The sequence below is a fragment of the Vanellus vanellus genome, assembly GCF_965231255.1.
Source record: "Vanellus vanellus genome assembly, chromosome: 18".
NCBI classification, from domain to species: Eukaryota; Metazoa; Chordata; class Aves; order Charadriiformes; family Charadriidae; genus Vanellus; species Vanellus vanellus.
In genome coordinates, this window is record NC_138923.1 from 9,760,714 (window position 1) to 9,781,523 (window position 20,810).

Consider the following 20,810-nt stretch of genomic DNA (forward strand, 5'->3'; position numbering starts at 1 on the left):
CCACGGCACTCAGCATATGTCAGACCCACATCTTGTGATGTGTTGCCACAGAGTAAGCACAAAAACTTCTGAAGAGCGTTGCAGCTCAGAGCCACAGTGTCTGGCACCCACCCTGCACCAATACCAGGTACAGGGCAGTTTCACTCTAACCATGCTGTCAGCTCCAGCAGCACCTTCTCTTTCTGCAAGGACAGAATGGATTCACCTCAGAGCCTGGCTAAATTCTCACCGGTGTTCAGCACTGCATCAGAAAATTGCCCTCTAACTCCTGAGTTAAACTTCTCCCGAGCTGCACAGTGGTGCTGCAATGTATTTTCAAAGCAGCGGCAGAAATGGCAACACCAGTCAAGCAAGGTGTCTGTACCTTTGAATGAATCATAGAATCATAGAATGGTTTGGGTTGGAAGGGACCTCGAATATCACCCAGTTCCAACCACCCTGCTATGGGCAGGGACACCCCCCCCCAGCCCAGGTTGCTCCCAGCCCCGTCCAACCTGGCCTTGGACACCTCCAGGGATGGGGCAGCCACAGCTTCTCAGGGCAACCTGCGCCAGGGGCTCACTGCCCGCACAGGGAAACATTTCTTCCTAATATCTAATCTAAAGCTCCCCTCTTTCAGTTTAAAACCGTTCCTCCTCATCCTATCGCTCCACTCCCTGATCCCGAGTCCCTCCCCAGCTCTCCTGGAGCCCCTTTAGGGACTGGAAGGCCACAATAAGGTCTCCCCAGAGCCTTCTCTTCTCCAGGATCAACACCCCCAACTCTCTCAGCCTGTCCACCCAGCAGAGGGGCTCCAGCCCTCAGATCATATTCATGGTCCTCCCCGGAAAAGTGACACAGAAGATGATTAATTGTATGCAATGCACTTATTAAGAATAATGGCCCTGATTCTGACATTCACCACATTCTCAGGCACTGCCAATAATTTTCCTTATGGCAGAGGAGCCCAGTGGGACACGAGTATAGTGCCTGGTCTGCACTGCCACGAGCTGTCACCCCATTTTTCAGCCTGGGACCCTTCATGCCTGCTGTTCCCCACCGCTGTTCTCTTGACATTTCCCAGCCTGAGCATTTTCCCTGTGATTCAGTGATTTTCCAGCCGAAAGACGCTGGTTTCCTCCGTAGCATCACAGGTGTTCAGGCACCACGGGGGAAAAAAATGCACTGGCAAAGTGAAAACATGCAGCACTTTGGGTTAAGGCACCAGGTTTTTGTTTGGGAGAAACTAAGAATGGAAATGCTCGTGAAGATTTACAATACGAGAGTTATGACTCACTCTGTGCGTGTTAGTGAATGAGCAGGTTGAAACGGGTGTCCCCAAAGGAAGGATGCCGCAACCTGGCTCTGGGATGGGGACGACGGAACGCAGCTGGCAGCACATCCTTGGGGAAAACCTGCTCGCCAAAACAAAACAGAGCACCAAAACTTGGCTGTTCCTCCATGTGAAATCTCCTACACCCTGGTAACTCCAGGAGGCAAAGCACCAACCGCTTCAGCTTCTGAAAAAACAGGCCTCAGCTCCCTTAACCCCAGTTCTAGTCTTGCATCCCTAAACTTCGGGTTTGGGACAGTTGTTTTACCGATGTTTTGAGTTTTCCCCACCTTTGGCAGCCCCCAGTGCACCCCAAAGGGAGTGCAACCAATTATTATCCTCTTTTGCGTTGTACTCGACTCATCTCAAAATTTAAACAGCGTGAACACCCGGTACGTGTGTTTTCAAAGCCTCTGCCTGGACACAGCTGGTCACCATTTGCAGGACGCGGGTTTGGGGCCCAAATCTTTCCCTGGCTCTGCAAAAAGCCCCCTCTCCACAGGGCCGGCGGGATGTCCGCCGTCCTCCCCACCGGCCCTTCCACTGCCTAATCGTTAAACGGGCTCCAGACCCCCTCCACACCGTCCCTCCGCTCCGTCCGCAGCGAGCCCCGGGGAGGCCGCGCCCGCCTTTGTGCCCCGGCGGCGGTGCCGCCCGGCCCGGCCCGGCCCGGCCCCTCCCCGCCCCGCCGCTCCCGCGGGCAGAGCCGGCGGCCGCCGAGGGCCGGCCGGTCGCCCCCGCCTCCCCGGCGGAGCCCTGCGGCGCATGCCTCCCGCTCCCCGGGGGCAGGGAAGGAAGCGCCGCCCGCCCCTGCACCAGCGCGGCGGGCAGCGGCGGAGCGGAGCCCGGCGGAGCGGCGAGCCCGGGCCGGCCGCCGCCACCACCACCACCACCACCACCACCAGCAGCCCCTCTCGGCTTCCCCCCGCGGCCGTGGCGGCAGGTGAGCGCCGGGGGGGCGGGCGGGGCGGCGCGGCGGGGCCCCGCCGAAGGCCGAAGCTCTGAGGCTGAGGAGGCCGAGGCCCAGGTCCGGGCCCGGCGCGGCCGGGCGAGGGCGGCGGAAGGCGGGAAGGGGGAGCCATGGCGGCGCGGGCAGGGCCCGGCTGGCTGTGGGCAGCGGGCGGGGCGCCCCGCGGCGGTGGCCCCGGGTACGCCGCCTCCGGGCGTCCCCCCGGGGTGCGTGTCCCCTCACACACCCTCAGTGGCTGCACCCCTGGTGGGTGTCCCCTCGTGTCCCCTCATACACCCTCTGTGGGTGCCCCCCTGGTGGGTGTCCCCTCGTGTCCCCTCACAGCTCCTCTCTGGATGTCCCCCAGGTGGATGTCCCCTTGTGTCCCCTCACAGCCCCTCTGTGGGTGCCCCCCTGGTGGGTGTTCCGTCACACCCTCCGTGGATGTCCCCTTGCATCACCTCACACCCTCTGTGGGTGTCCCCCAGGTGGCTGTTCCTTTGTATCCCCTCACACCCTCTGTACATGTCCCTTGGGTGGGTGTCCCCTCGTGTCCCCTCATGTCCCCTCGCACCCTCTGTGGGTGTCTCCCAGGCGGGTGTCCCTTCGTATCCCCTCACATCCTGTGGATGTGTCCCCTGGGTGGGTTGTCCCCTCATGCAACCCCTGTGGTTGCCCCCCAGCGAGTGTCCTGTCATGTCCTCTCACATTTTCCCTGCAGGTGTCTCCTCATGTCCCCTCACACCGTCTATGGTTGTCCCCCGGGTGGGTGTCCTCTCGTGTCATAGAAATCATAGAATTGTCTAGGTTGGAAGAGACCCTTGGGATCATTGAGTCCAACCATCTACCCTACTCTACAAAGTTCTCCCCTACACCATATCCCCCAACACCACATCTAAAAGTCTCTAAACATCCACACCCTCCGTGGATGTCCCCTTGCATCCCTTCACACTCTGTGGTTGTCCCCCAGGTGGGTGTCCCCTCACGCCCTCTGTGGGTGTCCCCTGGTTCTTGTCCCCTCATGCAGCCCCGGGGTGTCCCCTCACACCCTCTGTGGGTGCCCCCTCAGTCCCCGCACCCCTGGGTGGGTGCCCGGGCCTGAAGCGGTGCTGGGGCAGAAAGGTTCATCCCCCTCATGTAGTCCTTGCAGGGTGACAGCGATCATGGCATGTTGTAGCGAATGCACCTGCCCCTTTCCTGGAAACTGTGGAAATAGGTTAACAGGAAGTAAGTTTGGGGTTTTTTTAATGGAGCTGGGAGCTTAAGTGTGTTAATTGCATTTTTTCAAGATAATTAGGTATTCTAATTTCTGTCTTTTTGATCCTTAGCTGCTTATTACAAGGAAAAATGGGTTTTTAATTTATGTTTGCCCTACTGAATGTGTTGGAGGCTACTTTAGAAATTGTGTGTTCATTCAAGTCTTTCTGAAAGTTGAGGTTCTCACCCGCCTTGTGTCAGGCTGCTTGCGTGGTGTTTCCCCGGTTAGTTCACAGCCAAATACACGAACAGTCGGGAGTGCTGCGCTTTATTGGTGTGTGTAGAGGAGAAGTCAGTCTAAACTATCCTTCAGTTCACTAAAAGGTGGAAGTTAAAACAGCGTGTGTTGGGTTGCTCTGGGTACCAGCTAGCAAGGAGGGATGTTGTTGGTCACTACACTTAAAACTTTTAATCTTGCAGGAATGATGTTTTGAAAGTAATTACCACTGAGGAAAAGAAAATCAGAAATGACTGTCCAGACCTTGGGTTAAAATATGTTCTGCTAAGACGTTCCGCAGCAGAGAACTAGCAAAAGAAGCAGCAAAGCATTATCAGTGGTGTGTTCAGAGCTAAACGCTCTGTGGACACCATGTAAGGCATGCTCAGGCTGACCCTGCTTTGGTCAATAGGATTTCAAGAATATTCTAGTCTACTAACAAGATGGCGATAAAACTGCTCCCTGAGCACAGGTCCCAGAATAATTTTGACAAAAGCATTTGTTATGCTTTTGTTATGGTATACTACACTCTTTGTTGGAGCACCATCCTCTTTTAAAAAGTGACAAAGAATTGTCTTCCCTGGTTGTCTGCTATCTTATTCTCAGTAGCAAATAAATATACTTCTTTTGAAGAGTTTAGAATCGTTAATTCTTTAAAATATTTATTGCCACTGATTAATTTGAAAGCAGAACTAGAGAATAATTGACAAGGGCAAGGTCGGAGAGGATTCAGAGGAAGAACTGTGTCTTTAGGTCGGTAGAGTCCAGTGCCACACTGCAATCAGGGCTCGGTGGATTTGTATGGGAGACTGTGAAATGGGCTTGAAGAACCACTCTACTGCTGTAGCTTTTTGATGGGGTTGCTGTATGACTTGTGTCAGCCAGACACTGCTTTGATCCCACCAAATGATGCTGCAGGGGAAACCTTCAGCCCTCATGGGACCACGTGGAAGTTGTGAACTCTTTGGGATGTTATCTGGCATTTTCTGGATGGCATTTTTGACTATTACATGAAACAGGGCTTCATTCTGTTTGGGTTTTCTACTATAATACGAAGAATAGTTCATAATCTTCATCTTGCTTTTAAAAACTCTTAAAGATGTGTGTTTACCAAGAGTTTTTGTCCTGTGATGAGACCAGAGTGATTGATGTCTCAGGGTTATTGCTGTATAGTATGTTTCAGGAAGAAATAAGCTCCCTTTCCTTCTCTTTGAGCTGCCCCAAGTCCCTTAGTTGTGTGTGTTTAATGCCAAGCCAGAACTAGTAAAAGCTGTCTCGGGCTAGTGTGTGCATTCAAACATCAGTAACGCAGTTACTCTGCTCTTTGAATAAGAGTTGGTTTGTGTTCCACCATCTCAGAGGATGGGCAAGCTTGCTTCACATCCGCCCATTATACACCATGTGGACATAGCCAGCATTGTTTTCGTTGTAAAACTGAAAAGCTGAGCTATGCATGGCAAGCGTTCTTTAAAAAGGGCAATTATGTCAAAGGAAACACAGGGAGCAGAATATTTTGCAGGGTTCTCCACTCCCACCAATTCCACTTCATTGTGAAAGATTCCCTTAAAATCATTCTTTCTCTCTTGCCATGAAGTTCATTGCAAAAATATTCAGAGAACTTTAGCGCAGAAGGGGATCACACACACCTGTGCACTGAAGTATCATCAGAGTGATTCTTTGTGTGTCTTGACAATACATAGTGATTTAGGAACGTGCGCAAAAGAGAGTGCAACCTTCAATGAAAAGGGCAGGAAGAGTTTTGGAAGTGATTACCTGAATTGGATTATGGTTGTGCCAGAAAATACTGAAAACCACAAATGATGAGTGCTCTGTCTTGGCAGTAGTGACTGATTTACCCATTGAAGTGATGTTGAGGAGTGACTCGTGTGATTATCTGGCACTATAAGTCTGAGTGTTAATAATTTACAATTTATGTTACCAGTATTATTACATGGAACTTCTAGAGGGTAGTTGCATAATAAACAATATTTTCCTCTTTTTTAATTGTAGGATGGAAGAGAGACCAGTCTGAAAAACTGTTCCATTGTGGACTTCGCTGTTGTCTGCTAGAATGTTCCTTATGAATGCTTCTCCTTTGGTAGCTCTTCAGACGCAATGGGAGTCCTTTGGACCAGTGAGGAATTGTAGATACCCCGTTTGCTTCTCTGAATCTGAAGGGGACGTCACTAGAACCTCTGTAAGTGCAAAAGTTCAGATGATCATAAACAACCTGCAGAGCCAAGAGTCTCCCCTGGGTATGAACAATGAGTATGATTGTATTATGCAGAAGAAACAAAAGGGAGAAAAGGGCACTAGTAACAGAGTCGCATCTAGCACCACACTGCTACAGAAGCATCCTCAATATACCAAGTGTGGTTGCCCTGCTGATTCAGACGACACTGAAGTGGAAGAGAATGTGGGGTTTGGAACTCTCTTGCTTGATTCTGATAGCGACGATTCTGTTGACCGAGGTATAGAGGAAGCCATTCAAGAGTACTTGAAAGCAAAAAGCAAAAGTGACCAGTCATTGCAAAGGAATGCAGAGTGTTCTGAAAATATAAGCAGAGACAAAAGTTTTAAGAGAGAATTCTCCCAGAACAAAATGGCTGGTAACCTTCTCCCTGTGAAATTTAAAGCTGAGATGCTCTCAGAAGAGTACCTGTCTGACCACCTGGGAATTAGTAAAAGGCTACAGCCTGCTTCCCCTCAGAGCATCAGCAGCGATGACTCTTTTGAACAGAGCATACAAGCTGAAATAGTGCAGTTCTTGAATGAGAAGAAGCAGCAAGAAATTAATAAATGTGTAATCAGGAAGGATAAAAAAGAATCCCATGTGAGAGCTGTCCTAAAATGCAACAAAGAAACAACAAACAAAAACTGTGGTGCTATAAAGCAAGGTTGTAATGCGCTGCTCTTGAGGCACCATCCCAAGATACAGAAAACCAGCACACAGTCCAAGTGTTTGCAGTCCAAAATCCAAGAAGAGCCTAGTGACTTCAGCCAAATGAACCAAGCCTATCTAGAAATGGCCACTGCCAGCCAGCCCTGGTTAGTGGAGCGAAATGAAGAAAGTGGAGTTAATTACTGGGAGACAAGGGGAGCACTTGCCAACGAGAGCACGCATGCATCTGACTCGAGTAGTGATGATGGCATTGAAGAAGCCATTCAGCTTTATCAGCTGGAGAAAATCAGGAAAGAGGCAGGTCATGCAACAGACTGTGTCCCTTTGCAGAGGGAACAATTTGATACAAAGGGTATGGCGGACATTTCTGCAAGCCTGACGATCAGCTCAACAAAAAGTGCCTCACCAGAAATCCATAAAAGCCCTGTAAGCAATAAGAGAAAAGAAATTAATTCAAAGTCAACAGAATTAGAAAGCACCAGCAATGAATTCAACAAGCTGTTTAAACCACTGAAAAAAGCCAGACATTTTGCACCTCCAGAAAACAAGATTGCTGCTTGTGAGCTCACATTGCAGGCTTCTTGCAGAGCAGACACATCTGCAGAACTCATGTGTGCAGAAGCTATCCTTGATATTTCCAAAACAATCATGCCATCCCAAATGGGAAGTGACAACAAATCACTCGCTGCAGACTCCTTCTTTTCTCCCCAGCTTCTCTCCTCTCGTTGTGAAAGTGACAGCAGCCTTGTGGACAGCGATGATAGTATAGAGCAAGAAATCAGGGCTTTTTTGGCTCTGAAAGCACAGTCAGGAAGCCTTGGAACAAAGCCTCCCAGCCTGTCACACTCAATCCAGATGCCTTTGCCTTCTGATCAAAACAGCCTCAGTGGTACCCTTGAGCCTTCTCTTCCCAAAACACTGAAGCTATCACTGAGTCGTAAAAGGAGACTTAAAAGGGAAGGCAGAATAGTGAAACAAGGTGCATCAAAAACACCTGAACAGCTGGAGACAGGACTTTTCCAGCCAGGTAACTATTCAAAATTTCCTGTGCTCCAAGAGGGGTGTGCCCTGAGCAGCCCTGCAGAGGTCTGTGATGCTCAAAGGCTCAGTAGCAAAGAGACTAGGCAGCTGCAGCTGGTGTCTTCCGGGTTACCTGGATCTGTTGGCCAATGTACGGCCTTGGACTCTGTAAACCCTTTTATGCAGGTTCAGAGCAGCGCAAGAACTCTTATGAAAAATACCATCCAAACTCAAGAGAGGGATGGTTCGGATGATGAGAGCAGTTCTCTGGATAGCGATGAGGACCTTGATAGTGCTATCAAGGACCTTTTACGGTCTAAAAGAAAATTAAAGAAGAAGTCCAAGGACCAGAAATCTCAGTGCAAGAAAAAAGTCAGGTTTAGCGAGACAGAAACTCAGCTGCTAGATGAATTTAGTAGCCTCCAACAAAATGAGTGGAAATGTAAGAATCCCGAGCTACTGAAAAGCTGCCTTTCAAAACCTAGAAAAGCTGTGAAAGAGAATGCAATCAGAAATCCCCCAGACGACAGAAATGTCAAACTTAGCAGCGAAAAAACAGAAACCATGAAGAACTTGGAGTTTAACTTACAGCTTAAAAAAGGATATAAACCTAAACCAACTTCAAACCAGAATAACCTGCAGGTAGCTAAAAATAGAAAATGTACTTTCACAGCTGCGTCAGACGCCGATGACAGCAGTTCAGTGGACAGCGATGACAGCATTGAACAAGAAATTAGGAAGTTTTTGGCAGAAAAGGCTAAAGACTCTGCAAGCAATTCAGAGATACAAAAAGATGATGCAACTCTGGACCTGTTGAGAGTGACCAAACAAACTGCTAATAAAGGAAAAGTAAAGCAACAGCCAGCTGAAAATGAGATTGACCTCATGCTGGGTCAGAGTAAAAAGACTGAGGTATCTCAGCAAACTGATGAGTTGAAGAACTCTCAGAGAACAGAAGGGAAGAGTGCAATGTTACATGGCAGTGGGAAATCTGCTTCCTCTGCAGAGAATGTTAATCTTCATACTACTGGTCAGCCAAAAGCTAAGCAAGGAGTGGTGGGGGTTAAAGGTGTTGCTGATGATGAGTTATCTGGAAATGCAACAGGTAAAAAAGATGTCCCTAATACAGAGCCCATGCAGAAAATGCTTCCATCTAAAACCAGCAAAAATGAAGGTTGTAAAGTACAAAAAGTAATTAACGCAAAGACTAGATCTAAAAGAAAGAATACCTTTCACCTAAAAATTTCAAGTAAATTTATTGCAGGTCTGAAATATGCTCGGGACAGGAAGAAATCCATGCTTTTGAACAAAAGGCAGAAAGCAGAACGTTTGCTCGCCCAGAGCGGTGCATTAGGAACAGAGGTAGCTTCCCAGGATACGGACAAACTTAATCAGGCCCCCTTGCCAAAAGGCGAATTTAGTGGGGAGTGTATGGCAGCAATAAAAGAATCCAGTTCTTCTCAGAAGCCTGCTGTGGAAATGTCAAGTCCCCACGTAGCAGAAACCTGTGAAAGACTGGAGGCTGTTCCTTTGTACGTCAAAGAGGAAGCAGAGGGTGGCAGAAAGGCTGATGCTTCAGGAGACCAGTCGGATTCACACTCAAGTCTCCCTTTGCAGGAACGGAGTGTGACAGCAGTAAAAGTAGATAAGGTTTGCAGAGGAATATCCAAAGCTGAGAACACGCAGATGCGGATCGAGGAAGGAGATATCCACAAAGGCAGCTGGACCGATTCAAATTTAGATCCCCCACGCCCTGAACAGAGTACGGCAGTGGCAAAAGCAGATAAAGTTAGCAGAGACACATCTCAGCAGAGTATGCATGCATGCAGTAAGGGAGAGGATAACCAGCAGGACAGGATGTCAGGTCCAAGTTTAGGTTGCCCACTGCAGGAAGTAAATGTGACAGCAGTAGCAGTGGATAAAACTAGTGCAGGAGCACGTATGGATAACAGTGTGCAGATATGCATTAAGAAGGAAAAAGTTATCTGCCAGGACAGTGACGTGCAGGAAGAATTTCAGGTATCCAGCTCCAGTTTGGAAGGAAAAACACCTGTCCTGCAGAATAGGGAAACTGCTTGTGAAGTGGGCCAAAGGCAGGAAGTTTTAGACAAAACGTGTGCAAAATTTACTGACCTACCTGCAGGGGACTGCTCAGATTCCCTCTTGAAAAGAAAGGTTTCAAATATGTAAGTACACTTTTTTTTTTTTTTTGCAGTAACCATCTTTTTAGAAAATAACTATAATTACCTTGATAAAACTTGAGACATGAAAGGAGAGACAGTGGGAGATACTGATACCTGTATATCATATACACACTAATGTGAAAAATGCTTCTATTTAACAGGGATATCATGGATAAACATACATAGTTTTTGTAGAATTTTGTAAATTATTTAAAGTGCTCTGAGGAAATATTTTTTTATAATGATTTTTAGGGCTTGCATTACTACAGGATGCTGTAGTTACTATAGATAAGAAGATATTGGCTAATCACGCTTTAAATTATGAGGCCTCTAATCATATATCAAAAGGAAACCGGTTTGCGCACAGAATATATTTGGCAATCTGTTTAGAGAGCCTAGGAAAACACAGCATTTGATAGCGATGCTATACTTTTGAAGCAGATTATCTGACATCTGTTCACATTCGAGCTGCCTTAGGACAATCCGATGTCATGGTTTTTTGCTGGGGTCTCAGTTCTCCCACCCCAAGGACCGTTGGGCGAGTTCAGTAGGCAGAACTCCTGCGAAGTCAGCTGTAGATGTGGAGATCCATCCTTGAAGATACAAATGCAAATTCAGGTAAATAAAGTGGATCGGTCTATCTGCACGTCCTGTGTAAAGCGATCTCAGCAGCTGTTGAAAGTACCTTTTGAATACCGGAAGCTTTCCGCTAGCAGATGATTCCAAGCACAATTGCAGTTCAAGAAAAGTGAAGGCGCGTGTCTGGTCAGACAACATGATTTCTGTGGATTTCACTAGATTTACGTACTGTTGGGCCTGCAAGGCTGAAATAATTCCTTGTTATTCTCAAGTCTAACGTTGATGCCCTGCAGTTGCCCAGAAATGGCTTGTGGTTTCCTGAATGAACTTTCTGGAATTGAGTGCCCTTACTTTCCTTTTTCAAAAGTGGTTTCTAAAATGTTACATTTCTGTGAACTTTTATTTTCATTTACAACTTTTGTGCAATAGAACAAAGCTAGGTTTGCTGTAGGAATCTCCTAATGTAAACGCCAAGGATATTTTCAGCACTGTTCCTTCATACTGGTAGCGCTTTCTCTGCCTCCGTTTCCAGCAGCCAGAATAAAGCGTTTTTTCACTACTATCTTTTCATTTGTACTAACTTTAAATGGGATTGAAGTAGTGCGTTCATATCACACAAAAAAAAGTGCCCCCACACTGGTGTCACTGAAAAATCCAAAAAGTGTGAATTCAAGCTGTTGGCTGGTTCTTTCCTTTTCATTTGTGTGTAGTGAAGTCCTTTGAATAGTTTGTTCTTACATCTTGTCCCTGTGAATTGATCTGATATTCTCTTTATCGAGTCTTCTGCCGAACTTCTCTCAGCCAAACTACCACTCGGTATCACTTTGCTTCTCAAATCACTTCAGCAGTCTTCCTGGAGGCTGGCCTTAATGTTGCAAAATGGAGCAAAAGCAGTCAAGAATGGATCCAGTATCGCATAGTATCCCCTGGTGTGATCGCATTTGGAGAATATTGGCAAACTACCGCGTAGCATAGAGTAGAACAAGTAACTGTGGCATGTAGAGAAATAAACAACATCCTTTGTGTGTTTATACTATTGTGCAGTTACATTTTAAACATGTTTATAGTGGTCACTTGACATTTCTTACTGTCCGGCCACCTTTTTATAGTCCTTGGGTTGGTTGGTTTATTTAAGAGATCTGTATGCTAGATCATCTCATTTTTGTGGTAGGATACCTTGGAAAAGTGGTTTTTTTTACTTAGCTCACGTGCCTGCAGTCCGTCTACACAGGCATATATTTTTATCTGCCTTGATTCAGTTGCAGGATTTGGGCCTTTTGTTTGGAATAGGTAAATAGGCTGGTATTTTAAAATAGAAGTTTTCAGAGTACCTTGCTTTAAAAGGATTAAACTGTATACTTAATTTTAATAGAGATGATGGAAGCACTATGTACTGTTTGTATAAAATAAGATGAATGTTTCTCCTCAAAGTTTTCAGTAAATCAACGTTAAGACTTAAAAGGTGTCTTGTGCCCCCGTCGATGTGTCTGTGTCCTCAATAATACTTGTGAACGGATTCACTTTCAGTTAAGATGCAATTCCCATTACCTTGTGCTTTAAATAAAACCTTATTTCAAACAGCACTTTTTTAAATTGATAAACTTGATTTGTATATAGGAAATGGTGTACATTGATAAGTTTATAATGTTTAATAAATGGGTTTCTGACCATGGACCGAGAAACCAGAGTCCTCCTATGGTTTGTGTCATCGTCTTTAGTGAGTAGTACCTTTGTGTTATCTTTTTCTCCCCTCCTGACTGTAGTCAGAAGATGTAATTAGCTAGTGCCGGTAACATTTGTGAGTGTAGGATGTCTCCCTTGAAGACAGTCACATTTGTGTTAGCCGAACCTGGGAACAGGATCTCAGTTCACCTGCTGCTGTTGCTTCTTGCCTTCTATTGTCTTTAGCCACCCACTGTCTGCGACTAATCTCCTATGTGACAATAGCGTCTGATTTCCTTGTGACTGTGAAACAGAATCCAGGTCTGTAAAGATGTGGCTGTTTAAGGGAATGTTGTTCTTAATAACAAAAAAAAGAAGAAGGAAAATCTACAAAGTATATAGCCAAAAAAATATTGTGGGTATTCTAAGGGGTGAGAATGGGGCTTTTCATTTTAGCAAACCCTAACATCAATTTTCTTTCCTGGTGTTTGTGGTCAAGAAGTGCAGTCTTTCCTTGTGCTCCCCCCTCTCCCTTAGTAGCAGAAGGGTTAGCAAAAGGGGTTCCTTGGTTTTGAGGCAGGTGAGATTGGTGATTCAGTTGGAAAGAACTCCGTGTATCTCAAACTGGCATTCTCTGTAGCACAGCTTCCGTAGCCTCCAGGATTAACTCATGATCCTTTCTGTCCCACTATTGAGGAGTGGTGGTAGTGAGTCTAAGAACCTGTGATGGTGCGGAGATGGGATGAACGTGCTTTCTTGCTCATGAGGGACATTGTGACACCCAGCACTGAGGTTCTTCTAGAAGACAAGGAGACTGAGCTAGTCTTCAGGGTGGGAGGGAGGGAAGGAAGACCACTGGTTTGATAGTCAAACCATCCTCTTACCCTTGGTGTTTCTGTACCTATATGCTATGAGTATTCCCTTCCGCCTCCAAGTCCTCCCAGCTGTATTTGGTCTCAGCAAGTGATTTTTCCAGAGTTTGTCTCATAAGAATTGCTGGCTTGCCAAAGAGGAGCAAGCACCCACAGGGGATGTGGCTCAACAAACATCTTTGGAATTTGTGCCGCAACCATAAGAAGACTGCCATGGCTCGGCTGGCAGTATTGTCATTCTGGGTACAGTTCTCATCAATCATTCAAAAAAGAGAAGCCTGGAGTCTTGGAGCAATAAGAAATTACTCTTATACACTACAGATTAAAGGTTGAACAGCTGAGCAGTAGAAAGATGTTGAGTGAGAATAAATTAATGAGCAAGAGTCCCACGCATTTGGGACTGCAGTACCAATCTCTTGAGGTTGAATCTTGATAGATGCAGTACCACACGCATTTTTTTCTTCCCATGGATACTGATCATAACAGGCAGCCAACCACGGAGTAGGCACAGACTCTATGCCCGTCCTGGCCCTTTTCAGCACTCCAGCAATAGCTCTAGGGGGTGCCCAGAACAAGCTCCTTTTTCCATTATTTCAACCCCCCAGAGGCATTAATTTGATCCTTTATCCACTGCAGTACATACATGCATGGAACCATGAACTCACATCCACTCAAACATGTAAAAAAGTTATATTTTTTTAATGAATGCTGGTTTATATTTTTTAAAAATGCACAAAGATATTTCTTTTTTCAGTCAGAGCACAAAACTTGCTAATTTGGATGGTAAGTTATTAAACTACTCTGTATATTTTGTTATGGCTACTGGTGAGTTACAGCATCCTGACTGCAATACCAGAGTTCTCAGACAAATCTGTACTTGCTCAGGACTTCGAAAATAGGTATATTGTTTTATTTTTATCACCAGGACTATTTTTCTGTGCTTCAGGAAGGGCAGTCTGCAAGGATCCTCAGGGGACCACAAGGACTACCTTAATTTTTTATAAGCAATTCTTTGCTGCTATTTTAGGAACACGTGTTTTGACGTGTAGCTGCTTTTTATACAAGGAAGGAACACACCATCTCTGCTGCCATTTCTTTTATTAATATATGTGCTTTTTAATTTTTCAAACCTTTAAGAACTGCAGTTTGTCTTGGTTTGATCATACAGCCTTACATCATTTTATCTGCAGACGTGAAAACCTTGCTTTCAAACTACAGAGTAGACAGACACTGTTTCAGGTAAATTCTCTGCAGTAAGACATATCTTTAAGATGATATTTTGAATTTGTACAAGTATTTCTTTTAAAAAGTGTATTGGGTCTCTAACCTGAACAAAGAGGTTGCTATTTCTTAAGCCCGCTAAAATAGGGAAATGTAGGAAAATAAACACAAGGAAAATATGTCTTTGGTCAAAGTATGGGAAGTGTCATGTTGAGCAAATGAACGTGTAGAGGCACGTTTCTTGAGGCTGGCTGCAAGTGAAGCTTGCATCTTGCTCCCTTCTCTGAACCTCAGTGGAAGTGAATTGGATAACCTTGCTCCAGCGTATCTCGTAATACAGTCGATATGAGGGTGATATGAGGTACTCTGAATGCAAAACTGTTCAAAGGCACTGGTTTCAGTTTAAGAGTAAAATGAAAAAGGGAAAAAAATAAGGCAAGGAAGAAAAGAGGTGGGTGTTTTTAGATGAAGTATGAAAACAGGTGGAAAATATGTGACAAAACCCACTACATGTATATTTCTAAGGGGCAGTCTTATCCCTAAATTATTCCACCTGCAGAAAAATCTGTGGATAAAAATATATGTAAAATTGTCACAACTGTTTGTATTAATTCAGCGCTTTGTGTTATTTTTCCTTTCAGGAGAAGAAAGGGAAGTTATGAGAAGCTCAAGGTACTGTCTAGAGTCTAATAGAAGAATAGCAGTAAATGATAGAGGGTTGCTTATTTGTTTTCATGCATTAAATATTTAAAAAGTTACATTTTCAGGCCTGTTTCTGCTTAGTATATTTACTTGTTCCAATGTATTGGTGTGTTTTCAGCAAATGCGAATTTAGCTGGCTCTTCTTCTGTTTGAGGTAACTAAATGCATTGCAGCGAAAACTGGCATTGTTTGGTAGGCGTAATTAAAATCTTGCTAGTGTGTCCAGGAACATGTAGCTACGCTGGAGTTTGAATCTTTGAAAAAAGCGCAAGTACAGGCCTGCTCACTTCTGGACTTCAGATTTTTGCTTAGTGATGTTATTAACTAAACAGAATACCTCTACCTTGCAAGTATGCTTGAATATATCATCGTCATGCTTCCTCTGCAGTTTATAAGACTACATAAAAATGACACAAATAGGGAATATTTCTAATGTGAAGATTATCATTTGCAGTGGTACTTGGACATACTATTACACTCATTTTTTTATTTTTATTTTTTTAGCAAACAGCTAGAACAGTAGTATGCTCATTTTTAATATCTACTATCAGTATGTTATAGGTAGGACCGTTTCTCATCCATGAACAGGCAGACTAGTTTCTCTTCAAGACTAGTTTTTAAGCAAAATGTGCCAAGGTTTTCCTTTTAGTGCAGTTACTGTCTAAATGATGCAGTTTCACTGGCTGTGTAACTACAGTTGTTGCAATAAAACTTAAGAAAACATTTTCTTTTTGATTAGTTGTCTTTATTTGAATAATTTCTTAAAACATTGTAGTTTTGAGAGGTAAGAAAGACGAACGTGCTTTCTACAAGAAATCCAAAGGCTTAGTGAATACCTCTAGAACGCATGCAGTTTGGTTATTCATTAAATAGTACAGAAACAGTTTTAAAATCTTAATTTTTAATGATATGTGGTATATGAGCCAAGAGTTTAAAGGATCATTAGTGGCAGAGAAAAGCTTAAGGGAATACATATATGTAATGTATATTGTTTTAATATTTATAACTATATGCTGCCTATAAATAAAGCAAAACGGTTCATATGAGCTGTTTAACTGACCTTTAATCACATGGAATCTTTCTAAATTAAGATATTATTCCTCGTAACATTCATTCTGTAAATTAGCTATTTTCATCTAGTACCAAAGTGGCTGTGTTTTTCCCAACAAATTACTGAACTCGGATTTGATAACACAGATTTAAACTGCTTTTCCCCCATAGATAAATTTGTGACCTTAACTAGGTAGGAGTCCTGTTAAAAAAAAAAAAATACATAAAACAATTTGGGGTTGGGGGTTATTCTTAGAAATGTACTGCTACTTTTAACTTGCCAATTTCATAGCTATTCATCACACTCTAAGAGCAAGTCTCGCATTACCAAACTGAAAGCTTTTTCCCCTGTGTGCAGGAGAAAAATTCTCATGAAATCCTGACTTACGTGGTTAATAGTGTGAAGCACATGTGTTAATCTGCTGCTGATTATTGTGCCATATGAATTATCTTCCTGTCAGTCAATACAATTTTACTCTCCTCAGTGATAACAACTGAAATTTTCAGTATCGCTTAAGTACTGTGGGTGCCTTGCAGCAGACACAACGCTAATGCCACCGCAGGCAGTGTGGTGGTACTAATTGCCCTTTCCCTGCTTATCTTCACAGAGTCAATATTGGATGAGCAATATCCAAAAAACATCGCTGGGTGTTATTCCCAAAGCGTGGCATGGGAAGGTGTGCTGCCCGGGAGCTGCCCTTTTTGCTTTCACAATTAGAGCATTCCCGGATGCTCAAAGGCATTTTGAAAAGCAACATTATTGTCCTGTATGTGTCTCTGCATTAAGAAAACAGCACTGAAACAGTATTTTAAGTTCAGGACTCGGTCTCAACAATATGGCTTTCATACCAGCTTGCTTGCCCACTTAATTCCCTGCCCACTGCCGTTTGTTTCTGCTGTGGCATCCCAGGTCTGCGTTCAGGAGAGGTGACCTGAAGCCAGGTGCTCTGATAAGAGTGCCCCGTCCCAGCCCGATGGCATGGGGCGCAACCGTAACGGAAACCTGCCTTAGTCTTGATGAAATAGCCGGTAACCTCGTTTAGCTGCTACAGTGCTACAGCGTAGAGTCTGCTGTTACGCATTCAGATGAGGCTTAGCAACAGATTTAGGATAAGGTCAGTGCTGTTGTTTGCTTGCTTTTGGGTTTGGGGGGGGGGGGGGGGGGGTTGGTTGGTTGTGTGTTTTTTTATCTAGGCAGCCAGCTGTAAACTGAAGTGGCTTCACATTGTCATCATTACTGCTGCAGATCTAACAGTGCGACGGGCCGCTTGGGTTGTAGCTGGGATGGAAGTTGAGGTGGTCATAGGCGGTGATGAAGTTGTCTGGGCCAGTGACGTGGCTTTTCTCCAGGGAGGTGTTGAGCCCATTATCTCTGTACATGCCATGCTGTGCCAGAGTATTCGAAAACGCGTGTGAGGTGACGTGGAAGGAGGTCTGCGAGAGTGAGAAAAGGGAGGATGTTTTAAAAGCCGGTATCAATAGCACCTGCCACATGCAGGAGCTTGGGTGAAAGGGTAAGGGCACTTCATCTTCATCAGCTTCGGGGATTTCATTGCCAGGGGGATGAAGGGATAGAGAGCAGCCCTGACGAGAAGGATTTGGGGGTACTGGTGGATGAAAAGCTGGCCATGATCTGGCAATGTGCGCTCACAGCCCAGAAAGCCACCCACATCCCGGGCTGCATCCCCAGCAGCGTGGCCGGGGGAAGGGGGCAGGGGGAGGGATTCTGGCCCTCTGCTGCACTCTGGGGAGACCCCCCCTGCAGTGCTGCCTCCAGGTTTGGGGCCACCAACAGCAGAAGGACATGGACCTGTTGGAGCGGGGCCAGAGGGGGCCCCAGAGATGCTGGGAGGGCTGGAGCCCCTCTGCTGGGAGGACAGGCTGGGAGAGGTGGGGGGGGTCAGCCTGGAGAAGGCTCTGGGGAGACCTTATAACCACTTTTGAGTCCTAACAGGAAAGGTGTGAACAAACTTTTTAGCGGGGCCTGTTGTGATAGGACAGGGGATAATGCCTTTAAACTAAAAGAGGGGAGATTTAGACTAGATATAAGGAAGAAATTTTTTACTCTGAGGGTGGTGAGCCCCTGGCCCAGGTTACCCAGAGAGGTGGGAGATGCCCCATCCCTGGAAACATTCCAGGTCAGGTTGGACGGGGCTCTGAGCACTCGGATCTAGTGGAAGATGTCCCTGCTCGTGGCAGGGGGGGGTCGGACTAGATGGCCTTTGAAGGTCCCTTCCAACCCAAACTATTCTTAGATTCTGCGTTGCAGAGGCCAAAACTTTGAGACGCTGTCTCCGTCACCCCGCACCCCTACCTACCGGCACCTCGTGTACCGTGGGGGCTTTGCTGCCGTAGACCTGGTTGGTGGTCCGGTACCGGGGGTGCGGCTGCGGCTGCCTGCGGGGGGAGAGCACAGGTGGGAGCGGGGCTGCCGGGGGGCTCGGCGGGGCGGGGGGCCGCGCTCGCCCGGGGCCGGGGCGCCGTGCTCACCCGTAGCCGCGGAAGCAGGCTGGCTGCTGGAAGCGGCCGGGCAGGCCGGGGCTGGTGCGGTACCAGTCGCCGGTGCGGGGGGGAGCGGGGTCGCCCGCGACCGCCGGGCGGGACATGGCGAACGGGACCGGGCGGGAGTGGGGCGGGGGAGGGGGGGGGGCCGCGCGTTGCCCGGCGACGGGACGCGGAGGGCGGGCAGCGATGGCTCCGCACCCCCCGCCCGCAGGAAGCGGAAGGCACCGCCTGACCTTCCTTCTCTTCCTCCTCCTTCTCCGTGTCCCGCTCGCCCTGCGGCCGCCGGGCAGCGAGCATGGCGGTGCCGCGGCTCCTGCGGGCAGGTGAGCGGGTCGCCCCCAGCCCAGCCCCGCCGAGCCCGGCCCGGCCCGCCCGTGTGAGCCCTGTGTTTGTCTTCCCGCAGCAGCCCCACGGCTCTACAGCAGCGTACCGATACCGATACCGGCCCCGGCCCCGGCCCCGGCCCCGCCCGGCGGTGAGTGCTGCCCTTCCCCGGGGAAAGGGGGGATCCCCTGAGCCGCACGGTGTCCCTGCTGCCGTCGCCAGGCCCATGTACTCAATATGAGGACATCAGGGCTCTTTCTGCAGTGCCGGCTCAACCCCTGCAAACAAAACAGGAGGGAAAAGTGATTGATTGATTTATTTTTTTCCCCTTCTCTCAGCTGTGGATGACAAGCTGCTGTCCGAGCCTCTCAGCCACCCCGACTTCTTCAACGTGAAGGAGCTCTTCTCCCTTAAAGATCTCTTTGATGCTCGGGTGCACCTGGGGCACAAAAAGGGATGTCGGCACAGGTGAGTGACACCGTTTCTGCTTGTTGACATCAGGAGTGTTTCCCGAGACCGTGTGAGCCTTTGGGGGCTGCACTAGATCGGTCTGGGGCTGGAACTGCCCACGCAGACCCACATTTCACCCTGGGCACAGTTACTGCCCGGCAAAAGTGCAGGGACCCCGCTCAGCGTGGGCACCAAGCGGGGTGTCAGACCTGCACCCCCTGAACCCGGCTGGGACAGACGCTGCACACAAGGGCTCTCTGCAGGGAGCACCTCTGGTATTGGATGGGAGTTGGCGTGTGGGAAGGTTTCTGTGGGGCCACAGCACTTTCAGAAATGCTGGCCTGTAGCACCCCTGTCCCCGTGTCCCCTTGTGTCGCCCTCCCTCTGATCCCTCTAGGTTCATGGAGCCCTATATCTTTGGCTGCCGCCTGGGTCAGGACATCATTGACTTGGATCAGACGATGCAGCACCTCCAGCTGGCTCTCAACTTCACCGCCCACATCGCCTACCGCAAGGGCATCATCCTCTTCGTCAGCCGCAAACGCCAGTTTTGCCACCTGATCGAGAACACGGCGCGGGAGTGCGGGGAGTACGCCCACACCCGCTACTGGCAGGGTGGTCTGCTCACCAACGCACACATCCAGTTTGGCTCTGGTGTCCGCCTGCCTGACCTCCTCATCTTCCTCAGCAGCCTCAACAATGTCTTTGAGCCCCACGTGGCCATCCGGGATGCTGCCAAGATGAACATCCCCACAGTGGGGGTGGTAGACACAAACTGCAACCCCTGTTTGATCACCTACCCCATCCCTGGGAATGATGACAGCCCCACCGCCATGGAGCTCTACTGCAAGCTCTTCAGGATGGCCATCATCCGTGCCAAGGACAAAAGGAGGCAGAGTGAGGTCTTTGACGAGCTGCGGAGCAAAGCGGAGGGCAGTTAGAGCCCTAGAGCATCAGCTTTCGGCGGAGCTGAGCTGGTTGTGGAAGGGACCCCCCCAGCTCTGCTGCTGCACAGGGATCCCGCGGCCGTCAGCCACGGTGGGTCTCTAGCTCAAAATAAAATTGTCCAGAGCAATGCAAAGGGAGACAGAGACAGGCCAGAGCCAGCTCCGGTCCTTGTTTCTCCCTGTTGCAAGGAGTTGCCTCAGTCCTGTGGCCTTCCTGTTCCTGAGCTTGTGATCTCACCTGAAACCACTTGTATCGCGTGCCTCTTCTTGATGTGACAAATAAAAGACCCTGTGATCCTTTTTCTTTTTTCCCTTGTGAAATGTGTAGGAACTGGGGAGTCTCTTACAAATTTTATGGTTGTGGGATGTGGGGTGAGAGATGTTCCCAGCCCGGGGACCCTCAGAGAGGGGCAGGGGGGGACACAAGGTCGGCCGGTGCATCACAGGGCCGGAGGGTCCCCCCTGTGTCCCAGGTTCTGACCTCCGCCGCCGCCGTGGGGAGCGGGGCGCTGCAGGCTGCAGCTGAGCAAAGGGAAATCCAGCCCCTAACACGCCTCGTGTCTCAGCGGGAGGGCTTAGGGCGGTTCTACAAGGCTGGGGGGTAAGCGTGGGAAAGCGGTCTGGTCCCGGTCCCTGTCCCCATTCCTGTCCTGTGTCC

The 20,810-nt window shown here is 47.7% G+C and overlaps 3 protein-coding genes across 5 annotated transcripts; 2 read left to right on the forward strand and 1 right to left on the reverse strand.

The window, feature by feature from the left end:
• Positions 1 to 2,218: 2,218 nt before the first annotated feature.
• PPP1R26 (protein phosphatase 1 regulatory subunit 26) lies at positions 2,219 to 9,847 on the forward strand (the record flags this gene model as incomplete). Its single annotated transcript, XM_082492684.1, has 2 exons — positions 2,219 to 2,255; positions 5,746 to 9,847. The coding sequence occupies exon 2, from the start codon at positions 5,807 to 5,809 to the stop codon at positions 9,845 to 9,847; it is 4,041 nt and encodes a 1,346-aa protein (XP_082348810.1). The 5' UTR covers positions 2,219 to 2,255; positions 5,746 to 5,806.
• A 7,327-nt stretch (positions 9,848 to 17,174) lies between these two features.
• Positions 17,175 to 18,728, reverse strand: PIERCE1 (piercer of microtubule wall 1; the record flags this gene model as incomplete). The annotated part of the gene is given in 5 exon segments (XM_082492782.1): positions 17,175 to 17,360; positions 18,245 to 18,323; positions 18,417 to 18,573; positions 18,576 to 18,632; positions 18,635 to 18,728. Coding segments are annotated over 5 exon segments (573 nt in total).
• Positions 18,701 to 20,448, forward strand: MRPS2 (mitochondrial ribosomal protein S2). Of its 3 annotated transcripts, XM_082492781.1 has the most exons (5): positions 18,701 to 18,754; positions 18,835 to 18,906; positions 19,094 to 19,223; positions 19,603 to 19,794; positions 19,897 to 20,448. In XM_082492781.1, exons 1-5 carry the CDS (start codon positions 18,727 to 18,729, stop codon positions 20,144 to 20,146), a joined length of 672 nt encoding a protein of 223 aa, XP_082348907.1. In that variant the 5' UTR covers positions 18,701 to 18,726; the 3' UTR covers positions 20,147 to 20,448. The 3 variants fall into 3 exon arrangements, with proteins under 3 accessions (XP_082348907.1, XP_082348905.1, XP_082348906.1); XM_082492779.1 differs by having other exon boundaries at positions 19,603 to 20,448; XM_082492780.1 differs by lacking the exon at positions 18,835 to 18,906 and having other exon boundaries at positions 18,703 to 18,754; positions 19,603 to 20,448.
• The last annotated feature ends 362 nt before the right edge of the window (positions 20,449 to 20,810 follow it).